Raw genomic sequence first — 22,483 nt, 5'->3', positions numbered from 1 at the left:
CAGAGTGAGAACATCTGTGACCACTTAGGTTAATTGCCTTTCCCAACTCTTCCCCCACTTCTGGGCCCTGATGGCCCCCTGAAGATCAATGGCAGGTCACCAGGCATCTTGTTGCAGGCATTCTGCCATCCTGCCCCATCTCCTGGGGTTATCTAAATCTGGTTTCAAGTCTGCCTTCAGAGGGTCCCACAGGACTGCTTACAGAGTCTGCTGTCTCTTTTGTCCCTGGCTTCCTCCGGAGAGCAACAGCCAGGGAAGCTTCTCTGCTTCACAACACTAACGTCGTGGCACATTATGTCTCCTGCAGTAGGCTCAGACACAGCTCTGAGAGGAGTCGTGCAAGTACCTGCTCTAAGTCGTTACTTTACTCTTTGCTTTCATAGCAAAAAAAGGCGTTACAGATCATTCAAACACACTGTGATCTAAATATCCATTTTATGCTGTTATCTTTTGCCAAAATATATTGTTGTTTTTCAGAAGAAAGTCTATGTTTCCAAAAAATGCCTATCAAAAAGGCGTGGTGACAGCGCTGATGCATGGAAATGATTTGAGCCTTACCTCCTCTTCCATTTTACTGAATCTAAACCCAAGCTACACAAAAGAAAGAAAGGGAACTTTTGAAAAAGCAAGTTTGAAATCACTATTGAAACCCACCAAAGGGCAGCAGCAAATGAAAGCAAGCACTGAGGTTCATGCAATGACCGCTGCCCCAGGTCTCACTGTGGTTCTACCTCAGCGCTACGGTGGCTTGCTTGCTTCCCTTCTGAAACTCCTCAGATGTGGGAAGTTGGTTGCAGCTGTAGAGACTGGAGGCGTCATGAGAAAGATGAGGTATCAAAGCTGCAGGAAACAATCGAAACTAGTTATTTTTAGCAATGGTTATTAAAGGCCAGCACAGAGATCTTTAGTGATGTACAACCCACTTATATCCTCTGTTTTACTGCCTATCAGAGGTGTGCCCAGGGACAGGGAGAACCTCCTTGCCAACTGCATCACACCACTGACTCCTGAGGGATGCAGCTCTTTTTCAGGTAGCTGTCCTTCTGAAAGACTGATTTGCTAATGCTGTTGTAGGCTCCCTAGAGATATAAAACAATAAGAAAGCATTGGGGATAAGTTAAGCTTTTCACCAAAGTGTGCTTTCTCATGATTCCTAGAGCAAAATCAGAATCCTGAGTACAACTAATAATGCATTTTAAAAGTCGACATGCATGTAATTTAATCTTCTTGTGTGAAAGTAAATAATCCATGAAGCCTCATACCTGTAGTTTGTAATGACCTCGGGAGCTGGAAATGAGCACAGAATTGAGAATGAGTTGGGTCTCTCTCTTTTGTGTTTTTAAAAGCAAAGGTTGTTTCCCCTTTCCCAGCCACTGGGAACATCACTGGACTGCCACGACTTCTCAAGCAGGATGGATTGTGGCTTAGCAACTTCATCCGCCAGTCCCTCAGGACTGTCCTTTCTCGGGTCTTTCATTTCGTTTTTCAGAATATAGTAGATGTGCTGGCGTAATTAAAGGCAATAATTGAGGCCTGTTTTGTCCACATCTAAATGGCCAACTTTTCTTGCGTTATTTCTGAGCCTCCCTCTTTTGCTGCTGAGAACCAAATTTAAAAAGAAAAATTGTAGGGAAAATTTCATTTGACTTGTATCCAAAATCTCTCATAAAACTGTGGATGCAGTTCTGTTAGGGTTAAGGTGGTGGAAACCTTCCAGCCCTGAATTTCAACCCAGTCACTCAATGCACACCGGAAAAGTTCCACATGGGAGCTGAGGAGACTGCAGTTTCTGTGCTCACCTGGGTGTTCAGCTCCCATCCAGCACATCCCTGCTAACATAAAGAGAAGAGAGTTGGCTTCCTGAAGGAGAAAGCACCTGGACCTGGTTTCCACAAGGCAGAAGGCAATGAGTCCATACTCTCTGCGTGCCAAGAAGCTGGAGCTGACTCACTGCTGGAGTTTCCCTTGGGAGGGACAAGTGCTTGCAGAATTGACTGACATCTTCATTTCTTCACTAAGCAAAGTTGTCCGGTCATAAATGAAAGTGACATTTCTGGGAAATATACAGAGAACGAGCAATGGCAGAACAGGAGCGGTGCAGAAAACCCTCAGAAGGTAGCCCAGATGGGATGGGGTCGTGCAGCACTGCGTGACCTTATTGCTTTGAAAGCTACAGATGATGACAGTAACAGCTCCAGCCACAACTACTGCAGAGCAGGTCTGCAGATAACCAGAATTATTATATACTTTTAATATCTTCTGAACCAACACGCTCATACAACTTACTGACCAGCACATACTCAAATGGCAAGGCAGGAAGTTTACCTAAGCTTTCCCTCAGCCAGCGGTGCCAGTGACTGCATTAAGAAGATGTTTGAGTGCACTGCTCTCCTCCCTGACCACAAGTGCACAGACAGACCCATACTGCGGTGGGCTGGCAGCAGGGAGAGGCAACCAAGGCAGGCTGCTGAGCCAGGCCCCACGCGCAGCCCTAGACACAGCCTTGTACTTATTTGGAATTAAAGTGAGCGCATTTTGATGAGCTAAGCAACCAAACTGGGTTAATAGCCAGTTTGTCAACAACTTGTTTTGGCTTGCTGACGGGACCATGGTTGTTCCCAGGAAAATGAAGAACCCCAGAAGTCCCCTCACAGCGCCAGTAGCAAGCAAGGATTTGGGAGGCTCTGGGCTGAGGACTGGCTGGGCTCCAGACAGACACAACATGCATGCTCAGAGCAATGGGATGCTGAGTGCTCAGAAGGCCCGACCGCACTGCTATGCTAATGCAGCAATGCTCTGTGTGTGTGTGTCAGTGGCCAAGATGCTTTCCCAAACATCTGGAAAGCTCCAGTGTCCTCTGAGCTGCTCTGGGGGCACTTCCCAAATGACACAACCAGCCAGACCGGAGCATCTTTATAGGTAATAAATAACAAAGTACTTCCTTTCACAAGTGCATGAGGGCATCCTGGTGATAGGTGTGCTGTGCATTAAGAGCACTCCAAAATGGTTTTCCAAAGAAACATCCCTGAGAAGACCAAGGGTTGTTTGCTTAATTTATTAACATGTTTACAAACCCAGGTACAAAAGCCTCGACATGCCACAGGGGAAGTACAGGCACATCGGTCTGTAGGTTTTGGTCGTGAGCTTTTCTACTTCTCCAGACTGAGTTTGGCGAAGGTTGGTTGGTTTTATAGTGAAAGCTGCTGTCACGTAAACACTTGCAACTACTCAAAGACAAAAAATGCGTGCATGTTTCTAATATTAAGCACATGAGGTCATCAGCGGAGTGCTCAAGGGCTGTGCGGGTCGGGCAGAGGGATGCGCTGCCCGGTCTTGTCGACCGGATTGCAGCTCGGCTCGGGCTGACTCAGAGGCACTCACACTCGACTTGCTTCACCCAGATGCTGACGCAGGCTTTTACAAGTCTCCACAAAGTCTGAGCGTGGACTTTCCCTAGGAATAAGCAAGGCACGGACGGGCATCACACCCCTCTCCGCCTCCTCCGTCGCCCCCAACGCCGGCAGGCCGAGGGGCCCCGCCGAGGCAGCTCACGGCCGCATCCCCGGGCTCACCGCCCCTCGGGGACGGCACCGCCGGCACGGCCCGCCCGCACCGCCCGGCGCTCCCTGCGCTGCGGGGCCGGGGGCGGGGAGGAGGAGGAGGAGGAGGAGAGAGCCGGGCGAGGCAGCGCGGGGCAGCGGCCGCTGGAGGAGGGAGGAGTCGCCGCCGCCGCCGCCGGATGCTGCGAGGAGGCGCCGCGGCCCCCCTGCGCTGCCGGCCGCTCACCTGAGCGGGCAGGAGGGCGTTGGAGGAGGAGCCGGCGGCCGAGCTGCGCGGAGCCCGGCGGCGGCGAGGCGGGCGGCAGCGCGGCGGGCGAGGCCATGGCGGCGGGCGCCTAGCGGGGCCGGCAGCGCGGCAGGAGGCCCGCGGCCCGCCCTGAGCGCCCCGCTGCCGGCGGGGACAGCGGGCGGCCTCCACCGCCCGGTCGCGGCCTACGACAGCGGGCGGCCTTCCCGAGCGCGCCGGGCGCGGCGCCGCGGCCCACAAGATGTCCACTCGCACGCCGCTGCCCACCGTCAACGAGCGGGACACGGAGAACGTGAGTGCCGCGTCGCGCCGGCCTCCCCGGCTTCCCCGGCTTCCCCTTCCCGGCCCCGCCGCCTGCCCCGCGTCTCGGGACGCTCCGCGCGGCGCTGCCCGGCCGGGCCTCCCGCTCCGGCCGGCTGTGCTGGCACGCATTGTTCGGGCCGGGCCGGGCCGCCCTGCCCTTATATGTATGTACTGAGCGCCGGCCTCGGTGCTCCGCCGGGAGCGGCCTCGAGCCCTGCCCGTGTGCAGCCCGGCCTGCGTGAGTGTGGGCTGCCGGCCGTACCGCTCTTTGTTTGGGCTGCACCTTGGAGATGGGCTCCCGCTTTCCTGTTGCCGTATTCCTTCCTCTGGTTTGCTTTGTGTTTTGTCTGTGTTCTCGGCCTCGGTACCTCCCGAGTTGATTGTTTGGATCTTCCTTTGTGTTCTGCTTAAACATCTTTGCGCTCTTCCTCTGCTCCGCCCGGGCTCGATGCAGTTGAAGCGTCGTGTTGTTCTCCATTGTAATGACCTTCCCGTGGAAAATAACCCATCTCTTGTCATGGTGGGCAGCGTACCCAACCAGTCCTAAAGGCCTGGACTTTGTCTGGTCCTTTCCGCTGGTGGGAATTACTTAAGCGGGTACAGCATGGGAGGTGTGAAGGTGAGGGAAGCAAGATTAGAAGAGTTATGTTTGGAATGCATGCTTGATACCACTGGTTGCCTTTGGGAAAGAGAAGGTGCAGGAATGGTTCTATTAAGTGTCTCACATGTGGTTCTGCCCAGTTTCTAGATGGGTAGAAGGCGATTGGTAGGAAATGAAAGGAGGTGGTGAGGTGTGTTGGAACAGCAGGAGGTGTTTGGGGGCTCTGGCCAGCATTAGGCCTCGCCTGTATAAGCCGAAGAAATTGTGTCTGCTCTATGGGTTATTGAATTATATGAAGAGGCTTTAGAAGGTGAAGGTAACAGAAATATGGTAATGTGGTTAAAGAACTGAAGGCTTTAATCTCAGTTGCTAAGTGGAAATTTAATTGACGAGGCAACATCAGTGTAGTTCCCAGTTGAAACATAAAGCAAGTAGGTGCACTTGGCCTCTCCTCAATATTTGTTCATGCGCTGTCTCTCCTCTGCTGGTGTCAGACTGGAAGCACGCAAGTCCTTGAGATGAAATGAGTGTTTAGATTCAATTAAATGACAAGATCCCTATTTGAGTGATATGTGTTACTTATGAGTTTCTATTTCAAATGTATATAGGAATGTAGAGGAGCGGTAGATGACAGAAGGAGATAAGAAATATTTATGCATAAACCCAGGAGCACACTACACAAGACTTGCAAAGCGCATTTGCACAAGGCAAATGGAAAGGTTTTGAAACGTCATCAACTTCTGTGAAATGAGAACTTCAAGTGTTAGTAGTTCATTTAGGAAACGTGCTAATTTTGAATGGTCTGTTCTGACAGCCAGATATAGGTAAGGATATATTCTCTTCTTTCAGAGAGGGCATTGGGTTTCTAAAATTGGGTTCATACAGGATATTGAAGTCTTCAGAATTGCACATTTGCTGCTGCAAATCTTGGTGTAAGTCTGTAACCTAATACTAATGAATATAATCCTCTAGTCCGATGAACAGTAAGGAGCTGCTCGGCGGCGAGTTCCTACATCTGCCCCAAGTAGTTCTGGTGCTGTAGTGAGTGGGGTTCTAGAACATGGATCCAGGGAAGCCCTTTGGGTGTTGTTGCTGGGCTCCCCAGCCTCAGGGCTAAAGTGAGGAATGTGGGGTGAAGGAGCTGGTTGCTTCAGAGCAGCAAAATCCCTTGGTTTAAAATGGACTCTCTCAGGGTGAGGTGAGACGCTTAATTTACTCTTAATGTGCTTCCTCCTACTAATAAGCGCTAATGGACTGGAGAAGCATTTGTGCTGTCTGGATGCACAAAGGTTAGCTAGTAAGCACTGGTAACTGGGTGTGAGACCTTGCAACTAAAGGGAGAAGTCGCTAGAAAGGGAGGGCTGGGAAAGCAGGAGCTACAGAGCGGTGTGTTTATTGCTTGGTGAACTAAATCCCTCTTTGTAGTGCATATTTTCAAGTCCCAAGCACTTGTATTAGCGAAGCTCTCAGAAGACATGCAGTTAACAGTGATCTTCCTTTCCCTCTGCCACGGCTGCCTCTCAGAAGTGTTGCTCCATTGTGCAGCTCTCAAGGGACAGATTGTAGCTCTGCATCCCGGAGGGAGCTGATTGATGGCTCTGAGTACAAACCTACTGGACGCATCCAGCTGTGCTCTGCACATGGCCTGAGTTCGTTGCATGAAGTCATTGGGGCCTACCCGACCACTGCCACCCCTGCTCTCTTGGCAGCTGCCAGCAATGTGTGTGTGTGTATATATATATTTGTGTATGTATTCCAGTGTACCCTTTTCTCTCAGTGACTATGCAAGCATGTGTTCTGACACTGGAAAAATAAAGTCAGATATAGCACCTGTCATAAGAATATACATGCCTTGGAGAGTTATGGGAGCTCCTGGCTGGATGTGTGAAAAGCAGGCAGGTTTCCACAACTGTTAGTGCCTTGTGTGCCACAGCGCCCTCAGAAGGTAGCCCAGATGGGATGGGGTCGTGCAGCACATCAGCCGATAAGCTCTTATCAGCAAGATGGAGTGAAAGGTAAGAGGGCTGATGACAATGGGCAAACAACAGGTGGAGAGGAACGGTCGTTGTGGAACAGTGGGTATGTGTGTAACTGATAGGCCCATGCTATATAAATTCACACCCATTTTTTCCCCTTTCCGCTCTTCCTTTTATCACCTGGTGCAATACTTTATTTTATTTAATGCTTGTGTCCGTAAGGGTTTTTCGCTGGGAATTCTACTACTCTTTCACCAAAACTATGTTTAAAGAAACAAAATACAGTTGTCAAACATTTTTCTTATTGAATGGTCGGTTGGGAAAGTTGAGGGAAGTTGATGGGTGGAGGCAGCGCAGTAAAGATTATTTTTATACCTATTATCAGCTTCTTGTTTTGTTTAAAGTGAAGGGTAATAGTAACGTTGAAAATAAATGTTCTTCCGTGTGTTGATTTGGTATATGTAGCTATTTGCAGCTCGCTCTTGGTAGCGCTGTGTAGGCTGCTGAAGGTAGCGTGTCTGCATTCAGACAGTTGCAGTTGGGGTTAGTTGGGGTGAACGGAGCTTCCTATCTCTGCTGCAGGAGGAGAGGGATGGGAATCCGAGTTTGTGAGCTTGTAGCTCTTTGTTTTCACTGAGTTGGGATTAAGGGGGGCTTTTGTGTTTTCCCCTTCCTATTGTACTCTACAGTGATTACATTTGGGAATGGTCTTCTTGAATTAAAGCAAAAGAAAAGTGTTGGTAATATATTCTCTTCAGTGTGTTTTGAGAGTTGTGTGTAAGAAAAGACACGTGGAGTGGGCTGTCTACCACTTGTTTCAGGAAGGTTAATAAAAATGGGAGTGCTGATGCTTGCTGCCTCTGGAATAAACGTCTCCAAGTTTGGCATAAGAGTTTTGCTGAATTTAGTAGTGAAAGTGATTTGATCTTTTGAAGATACTACTGTTGTTTGTGGAGGTAGTGCTGTGACTGTATTGGTGCATCATCACTGCTGAGAAGGTTTAGGGCACTGTTCTGTGCCATGGTTGTGTGTTGGCTGCAGAAGAAGCAACAACCAAGGCAGGAGTGCTGGGTGGTTGTGCTGGCTGAGGAGGAATGTAGGAACCATCTGTCCTTTGGCTTACCTATCTACTGCCTTATGAGCGTTACTAGATGTCATGGCAGAGGGGAGTCTTGGGGCAGGATAGTGTGGTGAGATGAGGTGATGAGATCTGCATCATCATGGAGGTAATTGCAGCAACATGCACAACTCATCTCAGGCTTGTCAGGCAAGGGGGCATCTCAGGTGGCATCAAAAGCAGATATGGCAAAGGGTGCTGTCTGATAGCAGAGCCTAGAAGGCAGCTGTGTTTCTGAAGGAAGCTAATTGAACAGGGCAAGAGAGGAGAGGATGGAATGGAGTGATAAGGTCGGGATAATAATAATAATAATTATACCATGTTTAATTTATTTCCTTTTTTTTTTTTTTTTCTTAGCCTGGATTTGCTTTTGCACAATAAGAACACATGGCTTTGATTTGGACAGAGGGGGCGTGGGAGAAAGTATCTGACAAGAATTCTTTCTTTCAGTGCCTTAAGCAGAAGGATGGCCTAGTTTCCAGGCCTTGTGGGTTCAAGAGTACAGCTGTATCTTTCTTATCCACAAGAGAAGGGCTTTCGCAAACTGGAGAATGCCTGTGTTTTTTTCAGTGTACGATGAGTTTCCTTGGTCTTATGAACTCCATTAGGCCGTATGTTTGTTCAATTGGTACAAACAAGGTATGTTCTCCCAGCCTGAAGTTTTCTGTTTCCTTTGTGCAGATTGTTATTAAGCTTTTGGCTCAAGTCTTGATCAAGCTCCTAAGTTGTGGGGAAAACACATGTTTAGCTACAGCATAGAGCACAAAGGAGGGAGCAAGGTCCATTTTATTATGGAATGCGTTAACCGGTTGGATTTAACCTTCTGGGTGAATCACAGGTGGAGCAGGCAACGCTCATTTAGTTTCTTTTTCTCCCTTTTTGTAGAGAGAAATATTTTAGAGCAAATAAGCTTCATGCTTCACTGTTTATTCTAGGTGTCATAAAAAACCCACATTGACAGAGTTTAGAAAGAGTTAATGTGGTTTGATGGCACTACTTATTTCGTTTCACACTCTGTGGGTTTTTGGAGGTACCATTAGATTGTTTGTGGCTGCTGTTCTGAAAACTGTACGTACGTGGTCAGTGGATTTAAATGCATGATGAGAACAATGAGATTAAGTTGCAGCCAGCATCGGGTGGGGTGGGGGGGTCTTTACGTCATCCTGTCCTCAGCCTGCAGAATTGCTGTTGGTGTTAGTATGGCTTTTTGTTTTCTAACCCTGCACTTAGAATGTTTCCATCTTCAGTAAAGGCAGGGTTTGTTTTTTTCCTTGGTACCTGATGATAATTGGAGATGAATGTTTCCACCATAACTGTGGTAAGCTACTGCTGTGACAGTTGCTGCTCTTGAGCAGAGGGAACTCCTGCTAATTTCTGCTATCAACAGCTTCAACGCTAAGCAAAGTAATATTTCATTTGTATTTCAACTGCAAATAGTGGGATTTCTCTAAAATTATGCTCTTGATCTGTATTTGCACATGCAGGCTTATTTTCTTGTCCCAGAATTTAGTGGAGACCTATCCTTGAGCTCTTGCTGACATCTGAGAAAACTTCAAACTTCAGTGCAGATTCATTGAGGAACTGCTGTATAGTTAGAACAGAGGTGGTCGTACTGTTAATGTGGAACTCAAAATCTCTGGTGCAAATTAAGCCCTGAAACAGAGTTGTTACAAACTGCCCTGTTAACAACTTGTGCGAGCCCTCCAAGTGTTAGCATTGCAGGGCTCGCATTGTATCCATGCTGTTCAGATACTGTCTTTTAGTAGCTTCAACTTTTGTTTCCCCCTTTCCTTCTTTTCCCCATTTTGCTGTTGTTGTTCACATACATGTGTGTTTATGCCCCGTGCTGCCCTCTGGGTTAAGTATATGACATCTAATTTGCTGTAGACAATGGTGTGTTTCAAACTTGGCTTATTTGTGTTGTGGCTGTGACATGATGTATTATTTTGTTGTTGTTGGAAACACAATGCGTGCTTTTTGTGTTTGTCTGGAATTTCAGAATCACCATTTTTATTTTTTTTTCCCTTCTTTTTATGACTTCAGTTATTCTTCTGGGTCTTCATTCTTGAGCATTGCTCCCCTCTAGGTAGTGGTGTGCTAACAACAAATGAGCTCCAGTTGGATACTTTCGAAAACAACTAAGCAAGCAGGAGAGTTCCATTGAAACATATATATCCTTTAGTGTAATGAATATAGCACGGCTGAAATCTGAGTCAGTTTAACACTCAGTAGTAGGGATGCAGCTCGGTGGAGTTTTGATGGACATCCTAGCAAAGCTGAGCTTAAAAATTCCAAGTGGCTCAGATGATTTTGTTTGATCTTACTTTACCCAAGTAGTAACTGAACATGCTCTAAGTAAAAACACCAACTTATGCTGAATGCCATATGTTCCTGTTCGTAGTAAGGCATCTGCACAGTTGCATTCAGCTGGGCTGCAATTAACCTTTCAGGCAATGAAGTGGATGTGCTCATGGAGCAGTGCCATGGTTTGGACTGTAATGCTCAATCAATAGAGTGTCCTGATGTAAAATCTAAAAGGACGGGCTTTTGGTGTGTCTGTGTAGAAAATAAGGTTGTTATGCTATTGTACAGTTCTCCATCTTACCGGGACTGCCACCATTAGGTTCTTGTAAATCATTGTGGAAAACAGACTTTCTGTTCTGCTAGAATAAATGTGTACTTGGTGTGCCTTCAAATTTTCCTAATTCTGGTTTTTGTTTTTCAATATGGATTCAGCAAGAGTTTTTTGGCTCTTTTCTCCTGCCGTTCCTATATCTGTGGGATACGTCAGGTGCAGACTGTGGGTGAAGCTGTGAGAAGTGACCTGCGCTTCACTGCCTTTTTAACATCAGTGCTGCTATGATGAAGATGACTTCTGTAAAGGTTCCTGCTGAGCTGCTCGAGATTTAAGTGCTTAATACCTGTGGCTCCTGGCTCTTTGTGTACAAACTGTTGCAGATTTGGGACATCTTATAGTAGTGTAAATTGTTATAGAAACCTGTGTTCATAATGGAATAATCCAGTGTGTTGTGGGAAAAAAAACAAGAGTTTTTCTAGAACAACAGTCTTGTTTTATGTTTAAACATGGAGCCCTTGGAATTCACAGAAGTAGCAAATAAGACAAGCTAATCAGAGCAGAGGATGATATCCAGAATGTGATAAATGTTAATAGATTCAACAACGCTGTATTTTAAGCAAATGCAGCTGTGACGTGGACAGCTTGGATTGCATGAACCAACTGTACTTTTCCCCCTTGATGGAAAGCACTGCTGTAGTGCATCCGTGATGGCACAGCCCAGTGAACACACAGAGCTGCTGGATAGCCCGTGGCACGCTTTGGCAGCAACGGGTAATGGAAATAATGCTGGTGACAAAGTCTAATTGTTATTATATTATAAAGTAATAGCGGTGCATGATAACTAAAATCTCAAGCAGAGACAAAATTAGACGAGGTTCTTACGCGCTATCTTCTATTAGATGAATGTGGTTGGAAAAAATAACCGAGCTTCTGGATGGAGCAGGCTCCAGCAGGGCTGGCTGGCAGGGCTGTGCCCCAGGCTCACCTGGTGGTAAAACCTGCAGTGCCTCTGTTCAGTTGCCCAGGGAGATCCCATGGTGGCTGCTGGTGCAGCAAGGCACACACCTCCAGGTGAGCCAGCCTGAGTCACCCTGAGCCGCTGCTATTTTCAGCTCAGCGGAGGTTTGCCTCCTGCCTGCCTTCCTGCACTGCTGGTGGGTCTCATCTTTTTCCATCTTAGGCAAATACTTGAGAAAAAAATAGAAATAAAAGTAAGGAAAATGATTTTTTGCTTGTATTCAAGCAGCCACCCTTTCCAAGTGGAAAAAGCCTCTTGATTGCAACCTTAATGGTTATTATCTATGTACTCGGTCAGATTCATTTTAAACCTAGTGATAATCTCAAACCTGCTACCGCAACAGCTTTCTTACACGCTTCCCAATATCCGTCTGAGATTCCATTAACCCATATTCGTTAAGTTGCTGGATGGTTACTACCTGTAAGCTCCAATTCCGCCACCTTCCTCCCCTCCCCCTTTGTTTTTCCCACATTTTGATTACTGAAGTGCTTTTGTACTTGGGCTTGCGTAGCCACTGCCAACTTCCTTATGCTTCTCACCCTTTCTGGGACCACTTCCAGCTTTGCTCATGACATAACCCGAATCAATACAAAGCTTTACTAAAGCTATGTAGTTGTATCTCCTGTTTATTCTTCAAGTAACATCCTTTTGTTTGGATCCCAGGGAACGTGTTTGTATAGGAATGGCCTGAATTGTCCTTTTCAAGGGAGCGAAAAAGTGCTTTGCTCTGTGTGGGCTGAAGGGAGTTGGTTTTGTTCTGGGGATTCTTTTTGGAGTTACAAGCAGAGAGGATTGTAACCGCTTGAAATATTTGCTAGTTACATACTTGACTGCCCCACTCTGCATTTCCTTCCTTCCCTCTCTGCCCCCCCCAGTAACATTACTGGGCTTTTTTCTCTCATATGTCAGCTGAAAGTAACCAAAATGGTGTTATGATTAGTCAGAAGGGATGAACGACTTCATGCTACCCTCTGTAGAGGGTTTTTTGTGATCTCCATTAACACATGAGGAATTTATTGTGAGAACTGCAGAGCTGGGGGAGCTGAGTGTAGGAGATAGCACGGTATGCATAGCAGCAGTGTAAATTACTTGTGCTTAAACAGTAAATATCTGAAATTCCTTTTGAGAGTGCCTGCTTGGCTGCAGTTGTATATAAGTATCTAATTCTTAGATGTTGCCGTCATTACTTAAAATAAGCACAAGCATAGCTCAGAAATTCAGAGAATCTTACACAATTAAGAAGAATCTGAGTTTTGCTATGGAAATTACCTTGCCCTGTTAAATGCCACATTGAGTTTTTACAGAGGATATAGTAGTTTCCCACAAATGGATTGTATGTGTAACGGTTTTATTCATCTCTATTCCAGGTAGTATTATCGATTGATGGTAATAGAATTCTATAAAGCATTCCGGCTTTTGTTTAATAAATTTCTTGCAACAAGAGTCAGATGTTCTCACCTTTGCAGTTATCATAGCAGGGGCTGAATACCTACGGCTGCAAGAGAAGAATCAGGAAAATGTTGTTGTTCAGTGACGAGTTACAATAGTATTTTCTCCTTAAGGTCAGACTCCAAAAGGAGCAACTATTGTACTCATTTCACACCATGAGATGTGCACAGAAATTATTAGTAATGCTGTCTTTGAGCAGCCTGTACCAGGCGTGTGTGTAACAGCTTTTCAAATCTTCATCTCTCAGTTCGGTATGAAGCAAACAAGGCTGGCTGCTTTTTAGACGTCTTTCTTCCAGCCATGGACAGATGATGCACATGAACAAAGGAAATGTGTGAGAGCGCTTCACAGTGCAACTCTTGCTCCATCTACTGCATAGCACAGAGAAATCTTATCTGCAGAAAGTCGGCGTGAGCAATTGGAGTTGATCTAATAAAGGTGCTGGAATGAGTTGATGCGAGGTGTTATTGGAGAACGTATGGCGTATTGTGGTGTTTGTGAGCAGAAATCTGATAACTCAACCTGTGCAAAGAAAAATATTCTGGTGAAATAAATGATATTTAAAGGTCCTTCCTAATAAAGATCTTCTTTTTCTGATGAGAAACGTGGTACTGAAACGAAAATCAAAGTATTTTTCAAGTATTACAGGATACGTGTTTTTCTGTTGTTGTTTGTGTGTTTGTGTTTGGTTGGTTGGTTGTGTGACCTTTTGGGGAACTTCATGCTTTGGTGTCGCTGTCAGCTTTTTCACTATTGCTCATTGAATTCTGGTAGTGTATAATGTTTTCTTGAAATAGAATTATTTTCAAACTGGGTGGTGTCAGGACTTCTGCAGTAGCAAAGAAGATGCAAACTAGACCCATATCCATCTGTTTGTTCTCATTCCCATCATATAATAGTTACTAACCCAAAGATGCTAAACTAAAAGCTAAACTTCTTTCCTGATGTTCTTTTCTGTAACACTGAAAGAGTTGCTGCTAATGGTGAGTCAGAGGCCACCACTGCTGCCAGGGGTTACTTGCTGTCCCTCACCATCTAGATAGAGAAGTCTGGAAGTACCTTACTTTGACAGCTTGCAGGCTGGGAGAAGGTTGGAAGACCATAGCTAAGGATCTGTGATTCCTCACCCACTGGCTGGAGAGAGAAAACTCTGGTTACACACTCAAATAAGATTATTTCTTCCAGTTTTTCGTATCTCTTTATTTTAATGGACAGTAAATTCAGCGCCTGTTGTTTTTGTGATGTTTTTCACTTCACTTTTTTTGCTGACATGCTTTAATGCAGACTTTCATTAGTTATGTTACTTCTTTTTCTCGCGTTTGGCTTTTGCATTTCTTTTCTATGCTTGCATATGACTTCTGTTTGTGGCTTGAATTCAGTACATTGACAGATGTCTGCAGTATGTGTCAGCCTGTTAATATTCATAATCTACTGTATCAGCCTGTTTAAAACTGTAAGGAAATATTTTTAGCCATGTCACATACTTTGCAAAATCTTTGAGGAATGTTGCTGTTGGTTGCTTTTCTTTCTTGCCCCTCTTCTCTCCCCCTGGATTTTGGTAGTTTGTGATGCTAAATAACTGAAGCCCAAAGTTCATCACAAATGGTTGCCTGAGTGTAGGAAATAGGGGCTCCAAGGAGCTGGTCATCTGAGCACAGCTCAGCACATACACTGATTGTGAGATAGAAGCTGGTCAAAAGGGCAGTGTTTGGGCTGCTTCAGGTTAAGCATAAACACGTGCAAGTTTGGGAATATATTTGTCAAGCTGAAGTGTGTTGTAGCATCACCCACATAGGGACAAATAGTTACTACAGTCCAACCGGTTATGTGCTTTTTGATCTGATAATTAACAGTTCCATTAGAAACAGGGCAGAGTGCACCAGGCAACAGCTTGCCTTCATTTTGCTTTGGCTTTTCTTTCAGTTCTCAGTGTTTCACTACACCTGCTACTTCAACTGCGTCATGATTATATTGCTGTAAAGAACATTGTTTATTCTTTGAGAAGACCAATGATTTTTAGCAGTATTTTTACAGCATTCCTTACTGCAACAGGGAATAACTCCATCTCCAGCCATCAGATCAGGCTCATCTAGACTGCAACTGGGCCAAAACAGTTGTAATTTTCTAGAAGGGGCTTTGTCCATGGCAGAGGGTTGGAACTAGAGGATCTTTAAAAGGTCCCTTCCAGCCCAAGCCATTTTTTCCTTCTCTGATAATGGAGTGCTCTTGAGTGCTCGTTGGTAGAAGCGTCCCACACCATCTGGCCTGCTTCTTCCTTTTAAGTTGGTTTTCCTGGGCTGGGTTCCATATCCTTCAGTCTCTTCACATAGCCAAACTTTGTATCAATGCTCATGAAAACATTGTGTCTGTATTATGCAGGGCCTGATTGAATCCTGGCTTAACAGTTGGAACTGCAACTCCTTGGCTGAAGGCTTCCAGAGTCCTCTATTAACATCAGGAGGAGTTAGGAGGGCCAGGGGATATTAATGTGCCTGACAGATGAAGTTGAGCTGGTGTCCTCTAGCACAGGGCTCTGTGAACATGCTCTCCTGACCTGGAGGGATTCATTGCCTCTGCCATGAAGGCTGTAGCTCCTGAGAACAGGCAGAAAAAAGACTATTCATCTGCTGTATGTCTATGCAATTTTTTCCTCTTTAATTCTCAAAATTAACAGGTTGCCCAACTACTTTTAGATATATTTGTGTTATATGAAAGGGAATTAGATGAGTCTCCGTGCCCTTTAAATTAGTATTTCGAGAATTTACAAAGGAATATTGCTAAATCCTTCTCAATATTGGAGATCTTCAATTGAGACGCAGTTTAATGGAAATCACACAGCCCTGTGCTGCCCTATGATTTCTTTTATAGGACATTGTATTGCTATCAGATCAGATATTGTAATTGGCCATCTCATCACTTTTCAGCAGGAGGCCGTACTTCAGAAAGTTAATAAAACCTTGAGGTGAAATGTTTTTATCAGAACGAGGCAGCAGTCTGTCTTGATGGATTCATCACTGGAGTAATACACTCATGGAAATGTAAAGATTCAGGCATACTGTCTAGCTTGTAAGGAATACGTTTTCTGTTTCATGTGATAGAAATGTTAAGTGTTTTACCGATGCGTGTCATTCCTAAAGGTTAGCTTCCAAAGCAGGCATTGTATGCTCTTCCATCTCTGTCTTCATGAACAAAACAAATCAGCAAGTCTCCAGGGAGGTTGTGGATGCCCCGTCCTTGGAGGTGTTCAAGGCCAGGTTGGACGGGGCCCTGGGCAACCTGATCTAGTAAAGGTGTATGTTTGGTGGCCCTGCCAGGCAGGGGGGTTGGAACTACATGATCCTTGAGGTCCCTTCCAGCCCTGGTCATTCTGTGATTCTTTGTGGCGCATTTAATCTGCTTTAGTTAATTTCTCTTCCCCCCAGTTCTTTTGACTTTTTGCTTTGGCTTAGTTGCTAACTGGTTGCTTTTTTGTGAGTGAGCCTTGCAGTGAAGATCTTGCTGCTCTTCTCATCTGGATGCAAGCCTCAGGCTTGCAGATTGTAGTTTGCAGAAACAGCCCTTTCCCGTCGGTTTTGAAGCTGGGTATTAAAGCATTTTCCATTTCTTGTACTCTTGCAAACACTTTGAGAAACTCCATGTGCCTGATGTGATCCTGAGCCTGAGGTTGTTTCATGTCTTTCTCCTCCTGCCTTTCATCAGGCCAGCTGAAAAATGGCCTGGCTGCATCATTTATAAGAGCAATAAAAGCTCTTGCCAGTTTCCCGTGCCAGAAGTTTTGCTTTCTGGTTGTGTTCCTGTTCGTGTTTGGTTGGCTCCAATTAACTATCAGCGTTAGCTTTTCATTTCATTTTGTACTGTGGAATATTTTGGAGCTAAACTGTGGGTGCCCGGTGCCTGTGGGTGCTGGCAGGGGAGCTGAGGATGCTGTCTGCAGCTCGGTGCTGGCAGAAGATCTCCCAGAAGAAGGCAGAAGAGACTGGCAAAGCTTGAATGATCATCTCCTGAGAAAAGAGCAGCAGCTGGCAGGAAGCACTGGGTGGTTTAAACGTGCCTAGGAGGCTGCAGAAGGAATGACTTGTCTCCTTCCTTCCCCCTTTTTCTCTACTAAAAGGATTCATGTTAGGTTTCACCTGTGACATATGTTTACCGTTTTATGTTGGAAGAAAAAAGGAGACTCTTTTGCTTGGTACAGCTTGACTGGAGCTTCTAGGGGTACAATGAATGATAAATAATTAAGAATCAGTAACCACAACAAGATGTTAGGAAGAATTCTTTTTCTTCCCCTTGGCTGCACCTGTGGCTTATTGCAGCAGATTTTGGCTATCCTGCCTTAACTTTTGTTGGGTTTGAAGCAGTGAGCTCAGTTGTTTCGCAGTAGCAATTAATGGAGAAGATAAGGGCTGGCTGTCCTGAATTAGCCCTGGAAGATGTTGTTTGTGTGTTTGAGATGAGTCAGGAGCGAAAGCGCCAGGTTGCAATAACAATGCCAATTTTGAGCACAATAAAACAAGCACAGGAAGGTGCTGCTCTTTGCACCTGCTGCCAGCCTGCCTGGGGAAGCTTCCTGAAGGAGGCTGAGAAGCAGAGGCACTGTTGGTCTGCAAGGCCTAAAATGCTTTTCAGAGTTACGGTGTCAGTTAATAAAATGCTTGCACTTGCTTGACTGCAAGCAGCTTTATTCGGACTTATTGTTTCTTGCATCTGATGGCTTCAAGCTCTTCCAGAAGTTCATGCCTGGAATTCCTGCATGTTATGTAAATCAGATGTAAACACAGAGATGCGCATGCGTGTGGTTGATTAGTTTCAGTGAGCACTGCTGGAAAGCCTGTATGAACAGGCCCAACATATGGGTACAAGGCAAAGATAAGCTCTTCACAGTTTTGTGTCCTTCTCTTCTCTCTTCACCATGCATTGGTATCCAATTAAAATGCTCTGTATGTTCTGTTTCCTTTACAGTATTTTTGTGTTGTTCTTTCTTGTTTGCATTTGAATTGTGTCCTGCATGTTGTCCTGTTTTGGTGGAATAGGTTGATAGTTTAATTTCTTTTAGTAACAAAGTTCCTGTCACGCGTTCACAGTCTAGTTTAGCTGCTGATAAGGAATTAAGAACAGAATTCTGTGCACACACACACTTCTGTCTTTTTAATTATGCCATTCAGAGTACTTTCTTCTATGTACTATGCAGAACGTTAGGGTGGAACGTGCTCTGAGAATCTTTTGATTAAGATCAGAAGTGCTTTAGGAATTGGAGTGTGGCACAACGGGTGCTTGTGGCAAGAGTAAGCCGTGGGTTTGTGCAGGTGTGAGGTTTACCTGGAATAACAGGGAATCCTCTTCTGGCAGCCACTGAGGGATTACATGCTGTCACCTGCAGCTCAGAGTTGCACCACTCTTCCCACTGCACCTAAAGCTCTCCATGGGAGATGCTGAAGAAGCAGATCTGAACATCTGCTGGTTTCACGCTGAGGTTTGCTATGGCTTTTCAAAAAAAATTCAACTCAACTAGTTTGGTTTGGTTGTTACTTAAGCAAAAGGGAAAAGAGGTGGTTTGTGAGAATCTCTTACGGAGTGAATCAGTAGCTACAGACAGCAAGCTGTTAAAGTAAAAAAACAAGCAGACATCCAGGATGTGACATCTCATCCTTCTCTTTTTCACCCTGCCCCCTTTGCATCAAAGCTGTTACAAGTCAGAGCTATAGAGGAGAAAGTTTCTGAGCCACTTGGAGTCCTCTCTCTGCCCTGGTTCTTTGGATAATCTTGCAAAATATGACCGCTGTTACAAATGCTTGTGTGTATGACGCATGCTTGAAAATGCTTGGGGTTATGAACGTGAAAATTGGCTGCAAGAAAGTGAAGTTCAGAGCAGGAGATAATATTGAGAGCAGAAATGTGATGCTGTGCCTTATCTAGCACTATGTGTTCTTTCTTCAATTCTGTGGGTGACTGCGCTGAGGAATTTGACTTGGGTAATTCAAGAAGGGGAAAATTCAGGTCTAAGAAGTTGGCTTAACCTGATGAGGGATACTGCTAGGCATACTGATGTATGGAAGTTAGGTGCAGCTCCAGAGGGCTGTCCAGGCCCTATGTGTTTAATTGAAAGAGAATGTGGTTTGGTGGCCAGAATAGTTTTAGGGACTTCTTAAGACTATAAGAATGGGTAATATATTTATGATGCAGCTTTAATTAAAGGATACTATCAGTGGGAATATACCCCAGTGGTAGCCAGACAAAGGAAGGATGCTGAGTAAGTGTGGTAGAGAAGCACAGGCTTTGTATCTACCATGACAGCTGTTTCCCATCATATAGATGTCAAGGTAAATTAAGATATCTAGAGAAATATCAGAATCCCTTACTAAAAAACCCTCTCTAGGAATTGCAGGTTGTTAGCTAGAAATTGTTATTAGACAGTAGGGAATTGTATTTTTTATTAGCAGCCCACTTGTTTCCAGCACCCTGACCAATTTATCACAGTTTAGAGGTGGTTGTTGTGAAGTGGCATTTTAAAATAGCCTCACAGTAGCTGATGCATAATGAATGAATGTATTGTAACAGACCAGAAATGTCTTAAAACTCCTCAGTGGATATTGTATGCTTCTGTGGAATTCGGCTGTAGTGTTGTTTGGAAGAAATCTCTGATATGCTGTTACGTGATCTAAGTTTTGTTGTGGGTTTTGTTTCTTGTTGCCTGTTTGATGTCTCAATGTTGTTGTATTTGTATTTCATTTAATGCTGATTTGCAGAAGCCAATGAGTTTCATCTGTAAATTCCTCTATATTCCCCAACAACAGTGAGCAGTTTGTGTGAAAAGGCTTATTTCAAAACTTCAGAAAAGTAATTAGAAATGCATGTCATTTCTGAATGAGCAGTGAACGTATGTGGCTCACAAACTAAGAAACTTAACCTTTTTTATGCATGTATTCTGATATCCTGAGCCATAGCGGTGGAGAAGGCTTTTCTATGAACTTATGCTGTCTAAGGGGGGTGAGTTAAGGAGCTAGAAAGGAACATTTTCTGTCACAAAAGGACCAAAATCCAGAGTTATCACGAACATGAACCTCATTTGCTTTTTTTCCTCTTCATATAAGTTCTGTGTTATCTTGTCTGATAACTGATTTCCCTCTTAAATCTGCATGAAAATGATCTCTTGAGTGAAGCTCTTTCCTGTTGCCTGTGGCATTGGTTTTGTTGCCCATCCAAATGCTTATCTATAAGATCCTTTCAAGTGCTTACTGGAAGGAGGCTAATCCTATGATGTGTATGAAAGTGGCAATTAATATTAGGATTGCCAAAGCTTCTGGTAAGCATCATACTTCATGACAAGGTTTAATTGTGTGCATAAATAAGCTCAGAGACTTAAAACTCATCTGTGTAAGGCCGTGCTGGAGCTCTGGAGGGGGTTCTTGGTCTGACTGGAATATTCCTGGTCAGCGCTATACAAATAATGATCTTGCAGGATGTTTTCTTTAATCAGATTTTCATTTGGGCCCTGTCTATCACATGCAGGACTGGAGTCCTATGTTAAAGGAATGTTTCACAGCCTGCTAGCCTGGGGCTGTCCTTCTGATCCTCTGAGTCCACAAAGCATTTAATTACGCGCTTCTGAAGGATAAATACTATTGTTAGTGTGTTGTTTTATGGCTGAATAAATTTGACTGATATACAGAATCTAAACATGCCTGACTTGCTCGGTTCTGAAATAATTTGGAAAATGCTGTAGCTCTAAATGAAGCGGTGGGGGTAAAGCGGTGTTTTGCAGAGATGTTCAGATAATGAAAAGCTGAACAGAAGATTATATTTAGGCCTGCTGTCCCGGCCATAATGAATAATGATAGAGGTGATGTAAAGAGAGCTGTGCTACATTTGGTAGGGACATTTTGGCTGTGGTGTACTCCTTGTTTTTTTCCAGTTTCATTGCAGCTGTTTGCTAGTTTTCCCGGTTCTACTAATGCTCGTGTACTGAAATAACTCTCCCAGTTTTGAGACTGTCTGTAAGCCTCGCTGTTTACAGGAGCAGGCTGACATCAGTCTGTAATAACCACGTGCTAAAAGTGGAAGCATCACCTCAAATTCTGTCTTGTACAAGAAAATAAGGACTTTGCCTAGTGAATGACTGAGTGGGAGAGCTTACAGGACAGCTTAGTGCTGCCTTCTGTCTGTTCTCTAAGCTGAAGGTGAAAGATCCAGAGACCTTTGGTCTGTGAACAGGCTCAGTGCTCTGCACCAAGGCACCAAGACAGCCACTTGCTGAGTGAATCAGTGAATAAAAAGTCCTACAGTATCTTGAGTTTTGTTGGTTTACTAAGAGCTGAGGGACCTGGGATGAGTAGGTGTGCCTTTCTGCTACAGAATTTCAACATTCCCTGTTTCTACCTACAGTATTTGCCTGACTTCAAACCTGTAGCTTTTGCGCATCTTGCCCATTATATAATGGGAAACTGGGTAGTACAGAAGCATTGCAAGTTTTAGTTACTGACATTTAACATGAGATAACGTATTGACTTGCGTTAAAAAATTGCATTCTTGTTTTTCTTAAGGCTTTTGAGGTTTGAAGTGTATTTATGGGCCCTCGTGGTATTTTTCTTTCTCCTGACTTTTTAACTAAAGATGTAGATTGTTCATTACTTCAGTACTACTTACTTCAGGAACTTCTGTGGTTTGCAGAAAGATGCAGGCAGGTTTGGGGAACACATCTTGTTTAAAAAATACAATTTTCTTGTAATGTTACTTGAGATGAAGGAAGTTGGGGGAAAAAATGGAACAATTCTTTGTTATCAACTGTGCCAAAAATACAAATACTTCTGCACTGTGTATTTTTTAAGACTAAATTTGGTTGAGATTGTACATTTGGAACACGGTGTATAGTTTGGCCTAGTTTTGTATTAGAGGAGGTCTGTAATGGCTTATTGGTTACTGCCTATGTGTTTCTAGTTTAACTATTGGAGTTGGTAAAGTCTTTCTTCAGACCTTTTTCCTGAGTCATGTATTAAACTGTACACAAAAGCATTGTGCTCTGTTCAGGCTACTATCTGGTTATCAGACATACTTGTAAAAAAGTAAATTCATTCCTTCCCTCCACGCTTTCTTTTGGCTTTTAGTTTATTTAGCTGCAACGATCTGAAATCCAAGTTGGTAAATCTCAAATATTTTATCTTCTTCCAGCATACCTCTGTGGATGGATACACTGAACCCCACGTCCAGCCTATCAAATCCAGTAGCAGACAGAACATCCCCCGATGTAGGAACTCAATTACGTCTACCAACGAGGAGCACCCTCACATTGGAAATTACCGCTTACTGAAAACAATAGGAAAAGGAAATTTTGCCAAAGTGAAGCTGGCGAGACATGTTCTTACTGGGAGGGAGGTAAGCCATTCCAATAGGAGGAAGAAGAAAAAAAACCCATCACGTTATTTTATATACTTTTTGGCTATCTTTATAATGAGTATTTCCACTTCTTTCTTACCTTACTCTTCTGAATAAAAGAGCCTCATTTTTTGTATGAATGGTTATTTGATGTTCCTGAGTTTGCTTTCCCTACTAACTTTCCTCTTTTGAAAATATAACTTCTTGGAAAAAAGGCCAGGAAGTTTGTTGTCCCTCAGAGGGTATTTTGGGTTTTGGGAAGGAGCTCCAT

The 22,483-nt window shown here is 44.4% G+C and overlaps 1 protein-coding gene across 9 annotated transcripts in view; it reads left to right on the top strand.

Annotated features, from left to right (window-relative positions):
• The first annotated feature begins 3,930 nt into the window (after positions 1–3,930).
• Positions 3,931–22,483, top strand: part of MARK1 (microtubule affinity regulating kinase 1) — a 49,238-nt gene continuing 30,685 nt past the window's right edge. For 7 of the 9 annotated variants that reach the window (XR_001553834.1, XM_015857205.1, XM_015857202.1 and 4 more), the window contains exons 1-2: positions 17,664–17,783; positions 22,009–22,212. Coding sequence is in view for 8 of the 9 variants with exons in the window: in XM_015857205.1 (XP_015712691.1) it covers positions 17,679–17,783; positions 22,009–22,212 (309 nt within the window). In the remaining variant the exon portion in view is untranslated. Of the gene's footprint in view, positions 4,100–17,663; positions 17,784–22,008; positions 22,213–22,483 lie in introns of those variants that run through there. The other 2 variants (XM_015857204.2, XM_015857207.2) reach the window with 2 other exon arrangements.

The sequence above is a fragment of the Coturnix japonica genome, chromosome 3 (assembly GCF_001577835.2).
Source record: "Coturnix japonica isolate 7356 chromosome 3, Coturnix japonica 2.1, whole genome shotgun sequence".
Lineage (NCBI taxonomy): Eukaryota > Metazoa > Chordata > Aves > Galliformes > Phasianidae > Coturnix > Coturnix japonica.
This window is presented reverse-complemented; position numbering and strand designations above follow the sequence as displayed.